Genomic DNA, 19,906 nt, shown 5'->3' with positions numbered 1-19,906 from the left:
TACAGACAAAGACTAACACGGCTTATCCCCTGAGATGTTCCTAGACGTTGTGAGGCATGTCCTACCTCTAACACAGAGCACAGACTCTCTTCAGCGAGGGGAGAAAATCCAATCTTTTAAAAAATGCTGGCGGCAGGAAAACCATCTGCATTTGAATTACAAGGCAACACAGTTCACTCAATGGTTTTGTGGCCTCCCTGTCCTCGTTTGAGAGGTTCAGAGAGTACCAAGAGGCTCTCCCAGCCCTAGTTCTAGTGAACCCTTCGTATTCAGCCTTCGCTGAAAACGCCTGAGTTGTATCCGTTGGAAATCCTTTTACTTGGCTCTCCTGCGATGTGCATTTTAGCTAAACTGAAACTCACATGGGTTTATTCCCCTTTCTTGAGCTGCTTGGTAAACAGAACTGAAGTCCTTAAATCTAGGGGCGCAGCCCAGCCAAGCTTCTCCAAAATGTTCATTGCCCGTGAACAGGAAATCGCCAGCACCTTCCTTCACCTTGCACTGCAGCAAGGTTTTTATGGGGCCCCGCCATTCGCCTGTGGCTTCCTCCTGTCGGAAAATACTCGTTTTCTGCCTGTAGACTTTCCAGACGCTGACATCAACCCAGGACATGTGATTTTCAGGGTCATGGGAAACCTTCTGGATTGCTCCTCTCACCACTAGATGGGAAGACATGAGTACTGAGTTGGTTATGACACAGCTGTCTCAAGTAAAGATTTCAGCTACTAGAGCCTGACGTTGCTCATTCAACAAACTTTGGTATATGAATGTTCGGTGCTTGCTCTCCTGTTAAGAGTTCATCATGGTTCCTTTAGGGTTCCTTGCTAGAAGGAATCATTTTCTGACACATGGCTCTGAATCCCTGTACAAACATTAACTACAGTTGAGAGCAGGGCTTACGGTTGCTGACATGCAGCCACTTCTGGGGTATAACACAGAAGTTGACTGATAGTCCACACCAACACACCATTGTAGAATATTAGAACTGGAAGGGACCAAGAGAGGTCATCAAGTCCAGTCTCCTGCACTCATGGCAGGACCCTGTACCATCTAGACACTGGGGGGTGTGATGCCCTTTCTGCGGGTGCGAGACAGGCCAGATTTTTTAGAAGGTAAATCATCGAAAACACAAATGAAGCACAGGCACATAATTACAGCTACTTTGTTTCATCAAACCTATGTATGAATTCAGTTGGGCGCTAATTGTTAGCACGTCGGTTACAGTTTACTCCCACAGCAAAACTCCATAGTATCTCTGGGCAGTACTTGCCTATTTTTGTATGCCTGCTGCGCTATTATTTGCGGTGAGTAGTAACATAAAACTATTTTACATATATTTAATATGCATTTAGAAGTATATTGGCCCCTCATCTCCATTACTGATTTTTGATAAAGGGCGCGAGAACATATTGTGAGAACCAAAGTGGGGCAGGCTGCTGTAGAGGTTAAGAACCACTGATCTAGACCATCCCTGGCAGAGGTTTGTCTACCCTGCTCTTAAATATCTCCAGAGGCAGAGAATCCACAACCTCCCTAGGCAATTTAGTCCAGTGCTCAACTACCCAGACACTAAGAAAGTTTCTTCTACTGTCTGACTTAAACCTCTGTTGCTGCACTTGAAGCCTCCCACTTTTTGTCCTAGCCTCAGAGATTAAGGAGAGCAATTTCCTTCTCAGAGTCTAGTTCAAGAGTGCCCCAATTGTTTTCAGACTGTGTTCCAAACAAATGACCCTCTCATGGGCCATCACACCATGGTCACGTGGTCAGGACTCCGAACACAGCTCTGGCTACACTACAATTTATTGGGTATCTGCCAGTGGTAACTTTGCTCTGATACACATCCATGTAATTTCAGTGGAAACAGTTTCCTTCTGAGACCCACCCAGTAGACCCCAGGTGCTCCATCTTTACCAAACTGAGAGCCATTTGTTAGGGCACTGATTCTTATCTTTTAGGTTTGCAACACAAAGCATTTTGATTTGCTGCTGTACTGTGTTATTTCAGGTTTCTTAAGGAAACCACCAAGATGAGTGAAGCGCAGCATGCCAGAAAAAAACTGGAAACTAACGCCCTCTGTGTCGTTTATACATGGTACCTAGGGGCAGATATCAGCCTTGAATCAAAAATTCCCCCTAATCACAAGCTGAACAGGAGACTCGTTTAAACGAGTTTGTTGATGTGACTTCATCAGAATCACTCTGCAGCCATGTTCCACATGCCTAAGCACTATAGTGCACTCGATTATTTTTTAAAAAAATATTTTGCCTAATATGAGAGTTTTGGGTACAAAAAATAAATTAAAAGCTAGTGAACAAGGCTGATACTTTAGGTTCAGATCATCAGCTGGAATCAATCAACACAGCCCCAGTGACCAGGCCTGCTGATGAGACGGCGGTGAAGAGGGCAGTTGCTCTAGGCCCCTTTGAATTGCCGCAGCTGCACTGCTCCAGCTGTCCAAGGCTGTTAAGGGAATGGGCAGGGGCCCAGCACCATGGTCTGGGCAGTGTTGAGGGCTGAATGCCCTATGCCCTGCTCCTAGTGGGGCATGCAGCCAGCTCCCCTCCCAAGACCCACAGCAGCTGTTGGTGCCGCTGCCAGTGACATGAATGGAGCTCTGCCAGTTGAGGATCTAGCCCCGTGTAAACTAGGGCTGCAGGTCAAAATAAAATAGAGGGAACTGTTATTACTAGAGCCCTGCACATCCATGGGAATCTGCTTTATATCCACAGCTATCCGTACCTGTGTGTGTGGCTGGGGCACTCACAGGCTCATTTTTGCGGCTGCAGACATAAATTTTGTATTTAGAAGCCTGCAAATTTGCAGCTATCCACTTTATATCAATGGATATATGTGGATGCAGCTTTCTGGGGATCACTTCTGCAGCTGTGGACAAGGAGACAAATGTATCTGTACAGGGCTCTTGTTATTACACAGTGCTCTAGCTATGAGGAGGGTTGTGTTCTGCAGTGCACACTTGATGGTTCCCAGGGCAGCTTCCTGTGGGTGCAGGGTCCATGCTAGTAGACTGAGGTGTAGAATTGGGTCTGGTCTACTCCAGAAAATCATGCCACAAAACATCAGATTTTTCCCCACACAGCTTGGTGTACAGCCACACTTCATTGTGTCTCCTACTGACAGAACCCTCCATTTTCCCCAGAATACTTCTCCATTCCTGCTTTAGGCAGGGGGCTGAACTCAATGACTCCTGAAGTCTCTTCCAGCCCTAGGATTCTTTAAGCCTCATTTAAATCATGCCATTTGCACACAACTCCATCCCCCTAAAAAACCCAGCACAACTGATTTGGGAAATAAAAATAGACTGGAGGTGAAATGTGTAAATACGTGTGGCTACATCCACTTCACAGCTGCAAAACTCAGGCCTATGATTTGACAGTGTGAAGTGATGCCCCCCAACAATCAATGGGAACTGACTTATTACATTTCTTCAAGAACAAACTCAATTTGAATCCAAAAGTACAGGAAAGGCTCAAGAACAACCCACACCCATTCTGCTAACAGCCCCTCAGCAAAGGAGAGGTTACCCGTTTAGCTGGAACTTTGCAAAATCTCCAGCATGTAGCTCTTTCTTTTGGGTATAATGCTCTCATTAGTGGAAGGGGCACAAAGAGCTTATTTCTGAAAAATCCAGGAACTTGCTGAGCTAATTTCATTTCCAAGGCTTAGCACAACAGATGTCTCTGCTCCACTCTCCATCTCCTTCTTTGTGAGAGTATCTTTAATCAGATGCAGTCAAGTCTATTGACAAGCTGTAATGCACTTGTTCCTGTTGCTCAGAGTTGCTCCTGCCCAACTCAGGGCTTAGTGACTGACGCCCTCTGGCTTCAGAACCACCATAAAGACCCCATTCATGCCTGGTGTCATTTACACTTTCATTAGCAGCTATTTTCTCTAATCAAAAAAGTTGATGATAGCGATTTGTGAGCGGAGGGCAAGGAAGTCAGGCCATAAATAGAGTCTGTTCAAAGGGCTATTTCTTCTGGTCTGTTGCTGCTCTGAGTAGAAATGCCCCCCCATTGTGCGTCCTAGGCCTCCACATCTGCCAGTCTCTGCGGCTGTAGGCTGTGCAGAGGGAGAGCTGTTTGCATGGGAACTGAGAACTTCATCAAGTAGAAACATTGGGGAAGACTGCATCAATTAGTTCAAATGAAGAAGAAAGATGAACGGCACAGGAATACACACTAATTATAAGACCTTGGCTACACTCAGTATTGAACTGATATAGTAGGTATATATGATGCTAATAGAGTTCAACCAGGACAACCCCGAGAATGGCTGTAGTTATACTCATCTCAAGATGCCTTATTACCGCTCTAGCTTCTAAGTGGACTTGAAAGGAATAGATTATTAAATGTAATCGTTGTTAAATGTCATTTTCACCATATTCACACAACCAGACACAATAGGTCCATCCATGATCATCAAAATTTATAGGTAGAAAGTTTTTAAAACCCGTGACTTGAGAACTTAGAGTTTGATGTAAGGGTATTTTCTTTGGCTGTTCTGACATGTGACAGACCATTTGTGTTTTAATAGTCAGAAACCTTTAACTTTTGCTTCTCAACAGCTCCTGTCTTTTAATAACTATCATGACATCATTTCTCACAACTTTGAAAATTTTAAACTGATTAAAAATAAATAAACTTAAAATGTGTCATTTCACACAAGTGACCATTTAAATGGATAAAAATTGAAAAAGCTTAAATATAAACGCTGGTATTATGGGCTGAAATTATGAAAAAAATTGAATAAATATTGAATTCTGCCAATTACAGGCATATTTAACTGTATCCCCATTAGGGAACTTGTATGGTTTTAACTTGACACGTGAAATTAATTTGGCACAATTTTTGTGTGCAATAAAGCCAAAAACAGTTACAGAAAAGAGACAAGTAACAGATCGGTAAAGATTTTTGCAAGATGAAACAAAAATGATAAAGCATTTGCTACCTCATCATATTAACTGTTATCCCTATTTATTACTTTATAGCATACTAATCCACTTGTTTTCTCAAAGGCTTTAGTAATTCTGAGGCAGAAAGATGGTATCATTAGTAAAGGGTCAGTCTTTTCAGATTAAGGTACAAACAATTGACTCCATCAGCAATCGGGAGCTCTGAAGAAGTGGGTCTTACCCACAAAAGCTCATGACCTCATACATTTTTTATTCTTTCAGGTGCTACAGGACTGCTTGTTATTTGCAGAACATATGAGTGTACTTGTGCTTTGTATAGTAAACTTCACTGAGAGCATCATATGAAAAAAAGACCAGACTGACAATAATGTACAAAGAACAATTATAAATGTATCTTGTGATCTTGTCACATGCAAGAGTTGGAATGGTTTCTGATTTTGGCTTCAGTTTCCAAGTTGCACACACTGACATCTACACTAGCAAGTTTTGATTGGCAGCATTTACGTCTCCCATCTTTTTATATTTCATTTTCTCTGGCTTTGACACAACCAAGTGAAGATCTGGGACTGATGAGCAAGAAGGCCAAGGCATTTAGAGAAAAGGCAAATAAGTGAAAATAAGCCAGGCATAATTAGCGTCAGACTGTTTTTCCCTTAAGTCTGCTTACCAAAATCGCTGCTGCAAATGGCCATCAGGAGCTCTGTGTTGTCACAGGGACGGCACATATCTAAAGAACCAAAGAACCAGTTACTCATGAATAAATTAGTTATTGCTAACAGACTGGGGAAGTGAGGGAGAGAAGCAGCCAGAACCATTGATTTCAGTAGCCTTTGGATCAGGTCCTAAATGGATATTTTCTGTTGTTTAATTTTTCAGTTCAGTTGGTTTTGGAGGTAGAGCAGCAAACCTTGGTACTTGCCACATACAGGTTGCCCTGCTCTTGTCTGGCACCCTGGGGACTTGACTGGTGCTGGATGAAAGAATTTGATGGACCGGAGATCAATATTTTCTATCACATTATCAAGACCTCCACAGCTCACTGGGCCCTCAGAAGACAGTTAAGGATAAATTACAGCTAAATAAAAGCACAGAACACTGAGAGACAAGACTGGTGACTACAAACCAACTTTCTGGGACCATGGGAAACTTGGCCACAGCCACAATCTATGGTTGTCCAGCTAACTAAAATCATGCCTGATTAGGGATGTTGCTGGACAAGAGCATTCCGGATTAGAGAGATTCAACCTGTACTTTACTCATCCATCTACTTTGACCCCTGAAAAATGTCAAGAATTCCAGGTGGGATTCTTGTTTCATTTCTACAGTGAATTCCATTGGAAGCCTTGAACACTGGCCTACAGCACCCACAGCTCACTGCAACAGTTAAAATACTTTGCACTTCTATAGACCCCTCCATCCAGTGAGTGACTTATATTCATTGTTGGGAATGCTGCAGTGCTACTCTGTTAAGAAGTACTCATAGAAACCATTGCTTTGAAATCCTGGGGTATTTTATACTAAGGATGCTGAGAATTCCCAGGCATTGTCAGATGTTAACTATCTAAATCTCCTGGGGAGAAGTGACTTACTCACAGTCACACACTGAATGAGCAGCAGAGCCAAAAACAGAACACAGAATTCCTGACTCAGTCAGACGGTTACACTGCATCCTGTCTGAGACAAGGGCTGTGATAACCTGGGAGCCAGCTCGCCTATTTCCTCAAAATGAAAGACAAACCTCAGGTGAGAATGATCAGAGGATCGAGGAGGATGGTTCTAATGAATGAGGCCTCAAAAAAGAGCATTATGGTTGGGATTTCCAAGTGGCTGTAAGGAAGTTAGCTGCTCATCTCTTATTCAAATTCAATGGGAGTTGAATAGCAAAAAAGAGATAGCCGTGCTAGTCTATATACTATCAAAACATAAAAGCAGTCCAGTATCACTTTAAAGACTAACAAAATAATTTATTAGGTGATGAGCTTTCCTGGGACAGATCTACTTCTTCAGATCATAGCCATACCAGAACAGACTCAAGTATTGAGTCAAATATTGTTCAAATATTGAGGCTGTTCTCATATGGCTATGATTTGAAGAAGTGGCTCTGTCCCACGAAAGCTCATCACCTAATAAATTATTTCAATGGGAGTTGCAGGCTTAACATTGGAAATCCCTGCCTCAAAATCTGCTTCCCTCTGGGACCTGCCCCTTGCTAGTACAGAAGCTGGAATATTTAGTCATTTTGTACAGGTTGAACCTCTCTCGTCTGGCACCCTAGGGATCTGATTGGTGCTGAATGAGAGAATTTGCTGAAACACAGGAGGTCAATATTGCCTAGCAGCAACACTTCCACTGCTTACTGGGCTCTGAGAAGATATTTAGGGGTAAATTACAGCTAACTAACAGCACAGAACGCAAAGAGCCAGGACTGGTGGCTGTAAACAAAATTTATGGAACTACAGGAAACTTGGCCACACCCATGCTAAATGGTTGTCTTGCTAACTAAAATCATGCCAGATCACAGATGTTGCTGGATGAGAGGGTGCTGGACTAGTGAGCTTTAACCCATATTTGTAATTTACATGCCCATGCCAAATTTAGGACAGACAGATGTTCACACCTGCTTAGGCCTATGTAATATTTGCTCCTGCCTTGTCACCATGCCCCTGGGAAATCGGTCAGTTTCTGTTCCAAATAAAGATTATTTCATTATGGATTTACTTTGATTTACATTGTTAATTATATGAACTGTCCCTCTCAGGCACTGCTTGACTGTGCCAAGCTCTTTAGAAGTATGCCCTTAAGGAAGTATATTTCTGCAGCTACTGCCAGAACATCCAACTAAGCCTCCCCGCACCCCCTGCAGTCTAATAAAGGGGAGAGGACAGCAGGAAAGTGCTGTGGTGGCTCCTTTAATCCATCTTACTTTCTTACAGCCAGCCAGCCCTGAGCCAATGCGACACAGGTTGATGACACTGTCTGCATGCCAGCTCTTGGTTAAGAAGATCTGATTAGCTGATGCCCTTTCTGAGGTTGTGGGTCACAGCAGCAACAGCTGGATGCTGATCCTGTAGAACAGAGAAGCCTCCCTGTCACTTTCAGTGGCCTCTTGGGGTACAAATGGGAACAGAACTGAGGTAAAATTTTCAAAAGCACTCTAAGGAGCCTAAAGTCCATGTACAAAAACCAACCAGCACCTCAGGTCGAGATCCTCAAAAAGATCATGTCTTCTAACCTAAGCTTTGTAGATCTGGGCTCCCATCACAAGGAGCCTACCTCCCATTGACTCCCTCTGACTTCTTCCATTCATGTGCAGAATAAATTTTTTGCGCACTGAGCCATGTGCAGATGGCAACAACAATAGATACACATGCTGCTGGCTGCGTGCAGATGTGGGTGCTCTGTTAATCAGCTGGGTAGCATTCGTCTCTCTCCAGTGTGGCTGCCCAAGCGCTCAGCTTGCAGGGAACACTGGACGCAGGAGCCTAAGTTGTTTAGATGCTTTTAAAAATGTGGCCCCCCCGCCCCCACCATACGTGGTCCAGTAATTCTTGGGATTAAATTAGATGACAAATATGGGGCCAGGATTGAATTCCCTCTTGCAGCACTGAACCCGCATAAATCGAGCGACCCTGTGCTGGGTCCATCTCTCATGATCCATGTGCCGCACTAACAAGGGGCCAAAGTTCAGTCTCACAGGTAAGGGATTCTCCCTCTCCTGCAAATTGGACCTCCCAACCCCATGCATGAGATTGGCTGCCTCTTGATGGAGCCCTGCAGCGTGGGAACCCTACTGAAGTGTCTCAAGCTCTGCAGGGTTGACCTGCACAGATCCATTTCCAGGATCAGGGTACATGGGAGTTCTAAGACTTACCTTCCACCAGGGCCATTTGCTGGCCATCAGGCCTCGCTACGCTCTGGTTGCTCAGCATTTCATACTGGAAGCTGGCTGTCCGACGGCTGATGTCCCGCTGTGGGCTGGCCTGCAGGAAAAGGGCAACCCGCTGTGGCGGGTGGGTGCTGAAGCAGGACACGTGGTGCAGCCCTACTGCCTTGGCCTCACTCACCACCAGGTGCAGCTTGCCAGCCCGCTCCACGTAGATGCTGGCGCCTTGGAAGTCATGTGCTGGCTTGATGCAGATGATGGTGTGTTGGTTACTCGACAGGTTGGGCTCCAGGACCACGCGCAGGGCAAGGGCTGGGTAGAGCCATTCCAGGGAGCCCTCGGTGCAGCGGAGGTGGACTTGCTCCACTGTGCGGGAACGGGGTTCTCTGCTTAAACCACTGCCAAGACAAGACCAAACAGGCACCCTTGATAATCAACAAAGCCTGAGCAGCACTGGGTGGAGGGAGTCATCCCAGAGGGGTCATTCCATGACCTATCACTAATCTGCTGTGTGATCAGCACTCCCTGCCGCTACCTCCCACCATCAGCCTAATGTACAAGTTTAACCTCTCTCAGCTGGAACTCTCTCATACAGCAACATCCATAATCTGGCATGATCTTGGTTAGCCAGACAACCACTTATCATGGGTGTGGCCAAGTTTCCAACAGTCCCATAAAGCTTGTTTCCAGCCACCAGTCCTGGCTCTGTGTTTTGTACTGTTATTTAGCTCTAATTTACCCCTAAATGTCTTCTAAGAGCCCAGTCAGCAGTGGCAGTGTTGGTAATGCTGCTAGCTAATATTGACTGCCCATGGTCTGGCAAATGCTCTCATTCAACACCTGTCAGGTTCTAGAGAGGTCGAACCTGTATTAAGATTGCCAGCTCCTCCAGACAGAGACTGTCTCTTTATAAGTGTGACATCAACTGCAGGACAGCCAGCTTCCAGTCCGAACAAGACCCCCATCTCAGCTGGGCTTTCTAACACACCCAATAAATCACCATCCCCTTCCTTTGTACATGAAAGTGGGAGAGAACTGATTCTCAGAAGTCAGACACATCCTGGATCATCTGTAAGGCTCTGCTAGCTCCTGGCATCTGAATTCCTCTCTACAGTCTATTTTCTCCCTGTTTTTCAAGAGGAGACAGCAGTGTGCATCAAAAGTTTTGTTACAGGAACCACTGGCTATAGATTCATTGTATCTATGATCAATGATTATTACTATAGGTTGGCCCTCTCTAATCCGGCACTCTCTGGTCTGGCATCAGCCATAATCTGACATGATTTTAGCTAGCCAGAGGGCTGCTTATCATAGGTGTGGCCAAATTTCACATGGTTTCAACAATGTTGATTATAGACACCACCCCTGGCTCTGTGCTCTGCGCTGTTCTTTAGCTGTAATTTACCCCTAAATGTCTTCTAAGACCCCAGTAAGCAATGGAAGTGTTGGTAATGTGCTAGACAATACTGACTTTCCGTGGTCTGGCAAATTTTCTCGTTCAGCACCAGTCAGGTCCTGAGGGTGCTGGACTAGAGAGGTTCAACCTTTACTACATTTCACTATTGCCCTAGTAACAGAGAGGTACCATGTTAATCTATATGCTAATAAAACAAAACAGCAGTCATGAGGTGAAGCGCTTTCATGGAGCAGACCCAACTTCTTCAGATCTTTAGCATTCCCTAGTAGTTACATGGTGGCTGGGACAAGCGGTACAGTAACAGTGCTAGGGGAACATTTCAGACATGCTGCGGAGTAGGTCTCCATAGCTTGTTTCCAGGAGTCTCCCAGGCTGAGATGACACAGTGGAGTGGGGCTTCTGTCTGTGCTCTAAGAACAGTGGTGAAGCTAGCACACAGAAACCGGAGCTTGGGCTCTGCTGCCTGCTCCTTAGCCTAGGTGTCAGAGCCCGAACTGTAACTTCAATGCTGAGCTTATGTCCCCTTTCACGAGTGATTCGGGGTGGAGTTTTCAAAAGTGCTCAGTACTGACCTAGCTCATGTTCCCATTCCAAACCAGGAGAAAATTCCCATTGTTTTCCACGGGAGCAGGGTTCAATCAAAACTGAGCCCTTTTGAAAATCCAGCCCTTCGGAGCAACTCCCAATGTGAGTTAGGTGCCTACGTCACTTTTGAAAATGGGACTTAGAAGCCACCTAAGTAAGGTGGACATCAAAGACATTCCCTGTAGTGACTATTGGACAGTTTTCCTAAGCAAAGAGCCACAGGTTGGCCCTGATTCTGATCTTGCTCCCCTGGGTTTACATCAATGTGTGGTACCCAGAGGCACTGAAACCTCATACTAGGGGTGTGTGAAGTCACTGCTTTATAGCCTGGCCTGCAAGCGAGCTAGCCTTTACCTTATGTGGTAGAGCACAGGCCTTTAGCCCTTACGAGCTCAGGTTCAATCCCTGGTGCTGGTGACCTGGGTCTGTTGGCGTTACAAATGCAAGTCAGGCAGTTGCCTTTTGATTACACCTGTAGCTTAGATCCGAGTCAGGCGCAGTCGCTGTATTACTACCGCTGGTTAAAAAGGAGAGCACTTTTTGTGAGACCTCAAACCATGTTTTCCTTCAAAAATTATGACAAAAAAACAATTTGTCAAAAGGGTGACGTTAGACATTTTCCCATCAGACTGGCACCTTTCAGTCATTTGCCACAGATAGAAGAGCCACTTGTTCATTGAGGGCCATCTCTTTCACTGCCTCGTGTCACTACAGCTTGCCACGGTTAGTGAGCAAGTGTGGGTGGCGAACGTCGGCCCCTGCACTAGAAGGCTCACTTAAAACGAGCCCTTGCCCGCCGGGCGCTTGTAAGAGGGCGGTTTCTGGGCGTCTCCCCAGCGCGCCCGCCCGTGGGTTTCACGAGTTGCTAATCGCACAGCCCGAGTTCCCGCCTCCAGCTGAGCCGCGCGGAGGGAAATGCTCTGGGGGAGGGGGGAGAGCAGCCAATGCCCCCTCCCCCCCATCCCGTCTCCTGTGGCTTTTCCCGGGGAGTTTGCTCATGTTTCTACCCGCGGCTCCCAACCACCGCCCCTCGCCGGGCGGGACACACCCCAGTGCCGCCCGGGAGAGGGGAGCGGCCCGCGCAGGGCCGGGCCGGGCTCACCTCCCCTTCCAGCTGCAGCGATCGGCGGCGCAGGACCCCGGTGCGCTCAGCGCCAGCAGCGCTACAACCAGCCGCGCCGCCAGGCCGGGGGACATCTGGGGGCTGGGAGGGGCGCGGCCACACTCGGCCCCCTGCGGGACGCGCTGGCTGCAGCCCCGAGCGGCGCTGCCGCCTGGCCTGCGACTGCCGCGTTATAAACCGGGCCGGAGGGGGCGGGGGTTTAGCTCACTCCCCCCCACCCCCTTGGCACTGGGCTGCCTGCCCCTGGGGGCGCGCTCGGCCCAACGGGGCGGGGCGCCAGCCACTCGGTCAGGTGTCGGACCCCGCCTCCCCGCAAGGGGGTTGGGGTGGGGGCGGTGCTGAGAGGTACTGAACCCAACTGGCTATAATGGAACCACTTGCAGCCCCCCCCACCATGCCAGTCCCTGTGCCTGCCTCCCCCAGCTAGGGCCGGCAGCAGCACTGGTTAGATGGGCCCCCCCCCCAACCCGCTGTGGGGAGCTGGTGCAAGGGGGCTGCCTGCCCAGCAGTGAGCGCTCCCCCCAAAAGTTGCTTCCAGCCCTATCCCCCAGCAGCTTGTGTCCAGACCGCACCCCTTCGTGGTCAGCTGCTCAGACAGGCCGGGCCTGGGCTAATAGGAATAGCCACACTTGAGGCCCAGGGTGGCGCTGCCAATGCCGCTGCACTTGGGCTTCAAGATTTGCTAACCACTAATGGCTTTGGGTCTTTTTTTGGGAAGCAGATTTAGGAACCAAGGGGCAGCACCTTGGTGGATGTAAATCAGCTATGCCAGGTCCTGATCCTGGCAGAGCACAAGGGACTGACTCCAGCCACATAGCCAGCCCTAAACGGGCCAGGAATGGTTTTTATAGCAGCATTTGTGTTGCCCAATGGGAAGGAGGGGGGGCATCAACAGCTCCCACAAAGTACCCCTTCTCAGCTCTCCCTGCCTCTCATTATGGAGCCGTAAGGTGTGAGAAGACATTGTAATGGTCTGGAATGCAGTCTGACCCCCTCAGGAGAATCTAAACAGACCAGTCTGTGCAAGGTGAAAAGCTGCAAAATAACTGCCATGGGAACTATTGCAGAACAAGGTGCGCTTGCCAAGACTTCAAGGCTACACTGGCAGTAGGCCATAAGAGATAGTGATAAGAAACGCATAGGCAATTTTAGGCAATCTTATGTTAATGAGTTCAGCTTTATCAGCTAGTGTTAGGAGGCCTGTTACAGAGCCTCTCCCCGAGCGAAGCTCCAACGCATCGCATTTCCCCCCACTGGTGACTGGGGCATCTCCGGGGCTCCCGTCGCGGGTGTCACGCACTTTCAATAAACCAAATATAGCACTCACTTTCTGGGTGCAGCCTTGTTTCTGGGGAACCCGAGCCTGGTTGGCTACAGGAGCCAATCCCCTTTTGTCTTAACATAGTTTAAAGTGAGTAATAACCCTGTCTCACTGCAATGTAAGAATAATCAAAAATAATCACGTCAACGTAGTCAAAGCAAACACTGCATGATGGATGGAAATTCAATAGCTTTAGCGTTGGCTTTCACAATTACCTTTCAGGGGGCCATGCACAGAAAAGCATGAGGGGGCCTGTGATTACCATGCTAAAAGCCAGGCTATGCCAGCCAATAATTAGATTTCTATATGCATTGCCCTTTCCATATTTTCAGTGCACAACATGGGGAGCTGCTCTTTTGCAGGTGTGAGAGACTTAGGGGCTTTTCTGCAGCAGTTAGGCATGGAATTGCAATTTTGCACTAGGCTTAGGACAATGAACTGGGATGTGTATGGGATTGTTTCCTCTTCTCAATAAGACAGGGCTTATGGTTACCAAGCTTCCAATGCCATCTGTTACCTTGCTGCTAACAGAACATTTTCCGTGTCTGCATGCAGCGAGCCAAGGGGCTGTCGCGCTTCTGCCACAAGCTATTCCCACTACATGGCAAAATGTAATAATAAAAGGCTTCCAGAAATCAAGGGACTTTGAGCAACATGGTGAGAACTTGAAGAAGCGAATGTATGAAAAGATAGGTGCCTGAATTCCTCTTTAGATCGCTAAATAAGAGGTCTGTGCACTCTGACTATTCCACTACTTTGATTATTTATATGCACTCGTTTGAAATCTGTAGTCTCAGCATTGTGAGGTTCTGAATAGTGCTCTCCACCACCTGGAGAAAGTTTTGTGCAGTGGATCCTGTGTTTTTTGCATATTGTAGAGCTATAGTTCTCTTTAGCATGTTACATGAAAAATACAAGGCAAAGAAAAAACAGGCATCTCAGAACAAGATCTCATTTGAATGAGTGTCATAATGATGGCCAAGCTTGTGTGAAACGATTGTTTCAGGCATCTAATGGAAGGACTGCTGAATGTATGTGTGACCTGACCCCATCCGGAATAAAAAGCAAGATGCAAATAGTCTTTTAAAAGGCTCAGTATAGGAGTTGAGATGCTAGAACTGCCAGCCTTTGTGCTAGTCAGTCAGGGTGTGGACACAGAAAGGAGACGACTTGGGAAGAAACTGACATTTTGATGAAGTGGCCCTGTAGGAGGATTTATTCAGTCGCAAAAGCCTCCACACCCAAACCAGGCCATCTGCTGCCATCAGGAGAAAGCATTGAGCCACTTGATCTCTGAACCTCCTCCGAGACTCCCAGCGTTCCCGCTCTGCCAAGAGCTCAGCATGTACGTTATTGACTTGTCCTCAGAGTTTGTTTGTTTTTTTTCTCTTTTGTCTCCTTCATATGAACGCAGGTCACCACCACCTTATCTGGTTCAGGAGATGGATTTACAAATCCTTGGCCCCCATTGACCAGGAATGGGTTGCTCTTCAGAGACTGATCAAAAGCAAATCAAGATTTTTCCTCCTGCTAAAGTCATTAGTAAATATGCAGTAGGAAGACCTTTTAGTTTGTGATTCCTTCATTTTCATTTTGACCAAAATCACACAGTTTGGAAAGCAACTGCTTAAAGACTCTATACCATTAATAGAAATCTTGCATTGTGGTGATGTTCAGTGTCTCCCACATCTACCTGAAAACTGGCATCCTTTTGTAAGCACCACTTATATATAGATATAGGGATTTGAGTGTACTTTTATATTACTGGGACTTATCAATGGAGCTCAGACTATCATCTTCACTCCAGTTTTAGTCAAAATAAAAACAAAGCACACTGACACGAGCTTCCTGGGAAAATCAAGGGACTGGATCATCAGCTGGGATAAAGCAGCATAGCTTTTTTAACCTCAGTTGAACTATGCTATTACGCCAGATGAGGCTCTTCCCTGAAATTTCCAGTTTGGTTAGAGGTGGCTAGTTATTAAAGTAACTGTTGTCTCTGACACGGATGAAATTCAGAATTGTAACCCTGGTAAACAATAGGTAAGAAATGAGGGATAAGCTTAATTCACAGTTTTTGTATTTAAAATAAAAATGCATAATTTAGGTCTCAAATATTGTGGGAAAGACCTGAGATTCTTATTTAAAAAAATAAAAGACTTGGCAGTTTATCATCATTATCATTCAAAACCTGGAGCAAAATCTTGTAGGAGCAGCAGTATGTCTAAAAAGTGTGTTACACCTCCCCGCTCCTGTCTTGCATTGGATGCCTGTGAGATGGCTTTCCCTGCCACCCTCTCTTGGCATGTGAGCAGCTCCCAGGTAGAAAAAGGGTCTGGGACTCTGATCAGGTGGCAATCACATGTCCACTGGATGAACACGCAGCACCTATGCAGCAGAGACCCTGATCAGGCAACAATCACATGCCCCATGCGTGGATGCTGCCACAGGTGGGGTTTGACCAGACAGACATAGCCAAGTCATCTCTAGCCCCAGAGCAGGAGCAGGTCCTTAAAAGGGGTCGGAGCCAGGTGCTGGGAGCACACTCACAAGTTTGCACCTCCTAGGAAAGCTCTTCGCCTGGACTGCCTGGCTAGTGGTCTGTCGCGTTGCATTCCATACCTCACGAAGATGTGGGAAACCTACCTCGCAGAATCCTGACAGCACCTGTACTAAGTCTATCTTGGAAGTAGGATATGCGAATGTGAATGTGACCCCCACTTCTCCCTCTTTTCTTGAGCTTAGTTAACAGTGTAATAAACATGTTGCTTTTTACCAAACTCTGGTGGGTCATTAGTCCTCCCTAAGCCTAGTAGCTGACCTAATTTTGGGTAACACAAAACACCCATTTAATGGCCAAACACATGCAGTGCTCTGTAGCTATGTCTACACTAGAGGGTTTTGTCGACAAAACTGGCATTTTGTTGATGAAACCTGAGGAGGGTCCAGATTTGCAAGGCATTGTGTTGACAGTAAATAGACAGTATGCAGCACTTTTGTTGACAGCTGTATCCTGCTCCCCACGAGGCATAATGCTTCTGTTGATGTCTGTTGACAGAAAGACAGTCTGGATGTTCCGGAGGAGCCCTCTGTCGACAGAGCGGATTTCCAGCACACTGGGTAGCCCTGTATGCTGTGCTTTCTGGTTGGCCATTCTGGTGAGAGAGCCATCAGGCAGTCCGGCCACTCTCTGTGAAGAGAGCAGATCGCTCTTGCGATCCACTTGGCAGTTTGGCTGCGATTGGTCGACATAAGTTTTGTCGGAAGGTACCTATTAAACAAAGACCAAACTATAAGAGATGCCCTTTAAAAACAGTATAAGATTTTTTTTTTTTTTTAAATAAAAATCTTCCTAGAAAAAGCTCATTCTCCACCTTTGTTACTGTGGCATTTTTAAAGGTGTGACCCCTCTTAAAATCAAATCAAGACAACCTGAACAATTACCAACAGTGACAGTTTGGGCTAGAGGTTGGGACAAGAATTTCTGGTCTAAGATCTAGCCTGACTGCTATGAACTCGATCAAATACCTATTTTACTTCAGAGTACAAAAAAGTACACAGAAACCGAAGTGTCAGATGCTCACTAGTTTATTGCAGATTTTGAAAGCTGATGTTCAGTTTTGTGAATGACAATGGCACAGAAAAGCAAAATGAATTTAAATGTTTTAATCCACACACATTTTCTTCAGTGTAGTTCATACAGAGAAACACAATACAGACCAACAAGACAACAGAAAGATGCTATACAAAAATCAGCAACAGAATCAGTGGTATGAAAACAGTTTTATTATTTATTTAGCAACATCTAAAAGGGATATGAGGCAGACATTCCTTCAGAAGAATTACTTTCTATGCTTCTTCTAAGTAATAAAAATGAGCAGGACATGTAACTGACTGACGTAAATCTGAGTAACGCCGCTGAAATCAGCTGAGTTCTGCTCACTTCCCTGCAGTTACTTTGAATTTACGCTTGCTTATAAACGGATGCTTGCACAAGTATTTTTTTACTTCTCAACAAAATACATAAACACTTGCATGCAATGATTAACCAAAAACTTGTCAGTGCACCGTCAGAGCAACCAAACATATATTCCTTCGGCAAGAAAAGCTCCCATTCAAGTCAATGACAGTATTGTCTGCTTAAGAAGAATATGATCAAGCCCAAAAGAGTGCATAAAAATAAAGCAAAAAGTTTGACCACAAATAATTTCCAAAGTCATGTTACTGCTTAGCTACATCTGCATTAGAAGTAGTCTACTGAAGTTACTGTCAGAAGAGATATTCCGACAAAACTTCTGTTGACAGATTGCATCTACACATAAAGCAGATCAATCTTTTGATTCCCTCTGTCAACAAAAGGGTCCCCTGGGCACATATACACAGGGTTTTTTTTTTGTTTCTGTCGGCAAAATGCATTTTGTGTGGAGATACACCATGAGTTCCCCACTTCTATGACTAGAGTTTTGTGCAAAAGTTTCCCCCCGTCCCCTTGTAGCTTATCCATTTCCTTTTGAAAGCAGAAAAGTAATTCTACGTATGAGGTTAAAAAGCATCTGTTGATAAGCAAGGAAAATGTAAGTGTATCTTCTGTCTTTTCAGTGGTGCAACATCACGCTGGTTGGTCTTTTATTTTTTTAAAAAACAAAAGCAAAAGCAAAACCCCCAAACTTCAGGACTTGGGAGTTGTGGATACACAACGGGTCTTCTTTTTGTAGGGAGAGCGCATGAAGAGTTGGTGGTGGAGAAATGGGCCTTTGTTAATTCCTGGGCACCTTACTGATATCATCATCATCAATAACCATGGGCTCAGCGCCCGTTGGTGTCTGATGCCTCTCTCACTATTTCCTTCCATCTTTCCCTATCCAGTGCAGAGTGGCTTTGTTTCTGTAGACAAGCTCTGCACCAATCTACTACATCATCTATCCTTTCTCTGTGGGGTCTGCCTCTATGGTCACATCTTAATGTGCAAAATGAGGCACCAATTTATGTTTCTGCATAAACGGATGGATTCCCCACTCACTAACCACCCATAACTCTTTCAGGATAAAAAGAACCCTAAGTATTACAAAATTCAGCATTTTGACCCAGAGCTTGAATTTGTAACAAGCTCTTTGTTTCTTATTTAGTACAATTTCCGAATCTGCATATGCACATTGAATACAAACACTACAATAGCAGAATACTTCTAACCTAAAGAAAGGCTTTTGTAAACCTTCAATATGCTGGTATTTTCTGACAAATATCATTTAAGTGACTAGGGCTAACTCACAGTTACAGCTCTTGACATTCACATTTTTACAGTATTCAGTATATGGTTTTTGAGTAGTTATTTCTATTATACATACTGAAGATATGCGCTACAAAATAAAAAACATTGTGTTTTATTATGAAAAAAATCTATAAAGATTACATGACTAGAGGTCTGAGAACTACGTGAATTAGTAGTAGACATATGCCTGATGAGGGATGTGAACTTTGAAGATACAGACTGAAATCCTAACAACAGTAGTTTCCTTTCTCTCTTTAAAGAAAAGTCAATACAATAATTAGTATGTCATGTCTGATGGACACAAGCATTTTAAATCAACAACTCTGAACATGGAAATGTAAAGACCATTGTACACTATATGGACACATAACAGGACAATGGTAAAGAAAAACAAAATGTAGTTTTAAATTATGAAGGTAATTCAGACTTCTAAAATCTTAGAGCTGGTGTAAGACAGCCTAGCGCTAGCTGGTTCAATGGAGCTATGCTGACTAACTCCATCTGAATATGTAGCCCAAAGGACCCCAATCCCGGAATCAGTCACTATTCAGCACTCAGTGACACAAACAGGAATTTTGAGTGGACAGGGCTTGCCGGGTTGGCCCTTAAACATATGGGCTACGTCTACACTAGCCAAAAACTTCGAAATGGCCATTTCGAAGTTTACTAATGAAGCACTGAAATACATATTCAGCGCCTCATTAGCATGTGGGCACTCGCGGCACTTTGAAATTGACGTGGCTCGCCACCGCGCAGCTCGTCCAGACGGGGCTCCTTTTTCAAAGGACCCCAGCTACTTTGAAGTCCCCTTATTCCTATGAGCAGATGGGAATAAGGGGACTTTGAAGTAGCCAGGGCCTTTTGAAAAGGAGCCCCGTCTGGATGAGCCACATCAATTTTGAAGGGCCGTGGCCACTCGCATGCTAATGAGGCGCTGAATATGTATTTCAGCGCTTCATTAGTAAACTTTGAAATGGCCATTTGCATGGCAATTTCAAAGTTTCTGGCTAGTGTAGACATGGCCATGGAATGTGGAAGTACTGTTCTTACCAAACAAGTGGTGTTTGTTACCCTACAATGTGCTACAGTGCCTCAGAACGAGATCAGAGCATTTTTTAAATGGATAGTTCGCATTCATTAGGATTAACTATGGTACTTAAAATGCTGCCATAATCCCCCTAAATCCAAAAGCATTCTAGATTATTTCTAGTTGACACTTTTAAACAAAGAAATCTGCAGTCAGGCTGTGCAATTAAAAGAAACGGTATATATTCAAGGGATTTCATAAATGTTACTCTTACATCTGAACTAAGTAACAGTGGAATGTTTTCACTAATCAGGTATTCTACATGTAGTACATTAACATTTTGAATGC

General features: G+C 45.3%; 1 protein-coding gene across 1 annotated transcript; it reads right to left on the bottom strand.

Moving 5' to 3' along the window:
* Nucleotides 1-250: 250 nt before the first annotated feature.
* On the bottom strand, nt 251-12,072 carry LOC142023607 (meteorin-like protein). Its single transcript, XM_075014738.1, has 4 exons — nt 11,921-12,072; nt 8,805-9,214; nt 5,601-5,660; nt 251-659 (listed from the first exon to the last, which is right to left on the bottom strand). Exons 1-4 carry the CDS (start codon nt 12,013-12,015, stop codon nt 343-345), a joined length of 882 nt encoding a protein of 293 aa, XP_074870839.1. The 5' UTR covers nt 12,016-12,072; the 3' UTR covers nt 251-342.
* Nucleotides 12,073-19,906: the final 7,834 nt, after the last annotated feature.

This window comes from Carettochelys insculpta, chromosome 20 (assembly GCF_033958435.1).
Source record: "Carettochelys insculpta isolate YL-2023 chromosome 20, ASM3395843v1, whole genome shotgun sequence".
Classification (NCBI taxonomy): Eukaryota; Metazoa; Chordata; order Testudines; family Carettochelyidae; genus Carettochelys; species Carettochelys insculpta.
The sequence above is the reverse complement of the archived record's forward strand: the minus strand, read 5'-3'. Positions and strand labels throughout refer to the sequence as shown.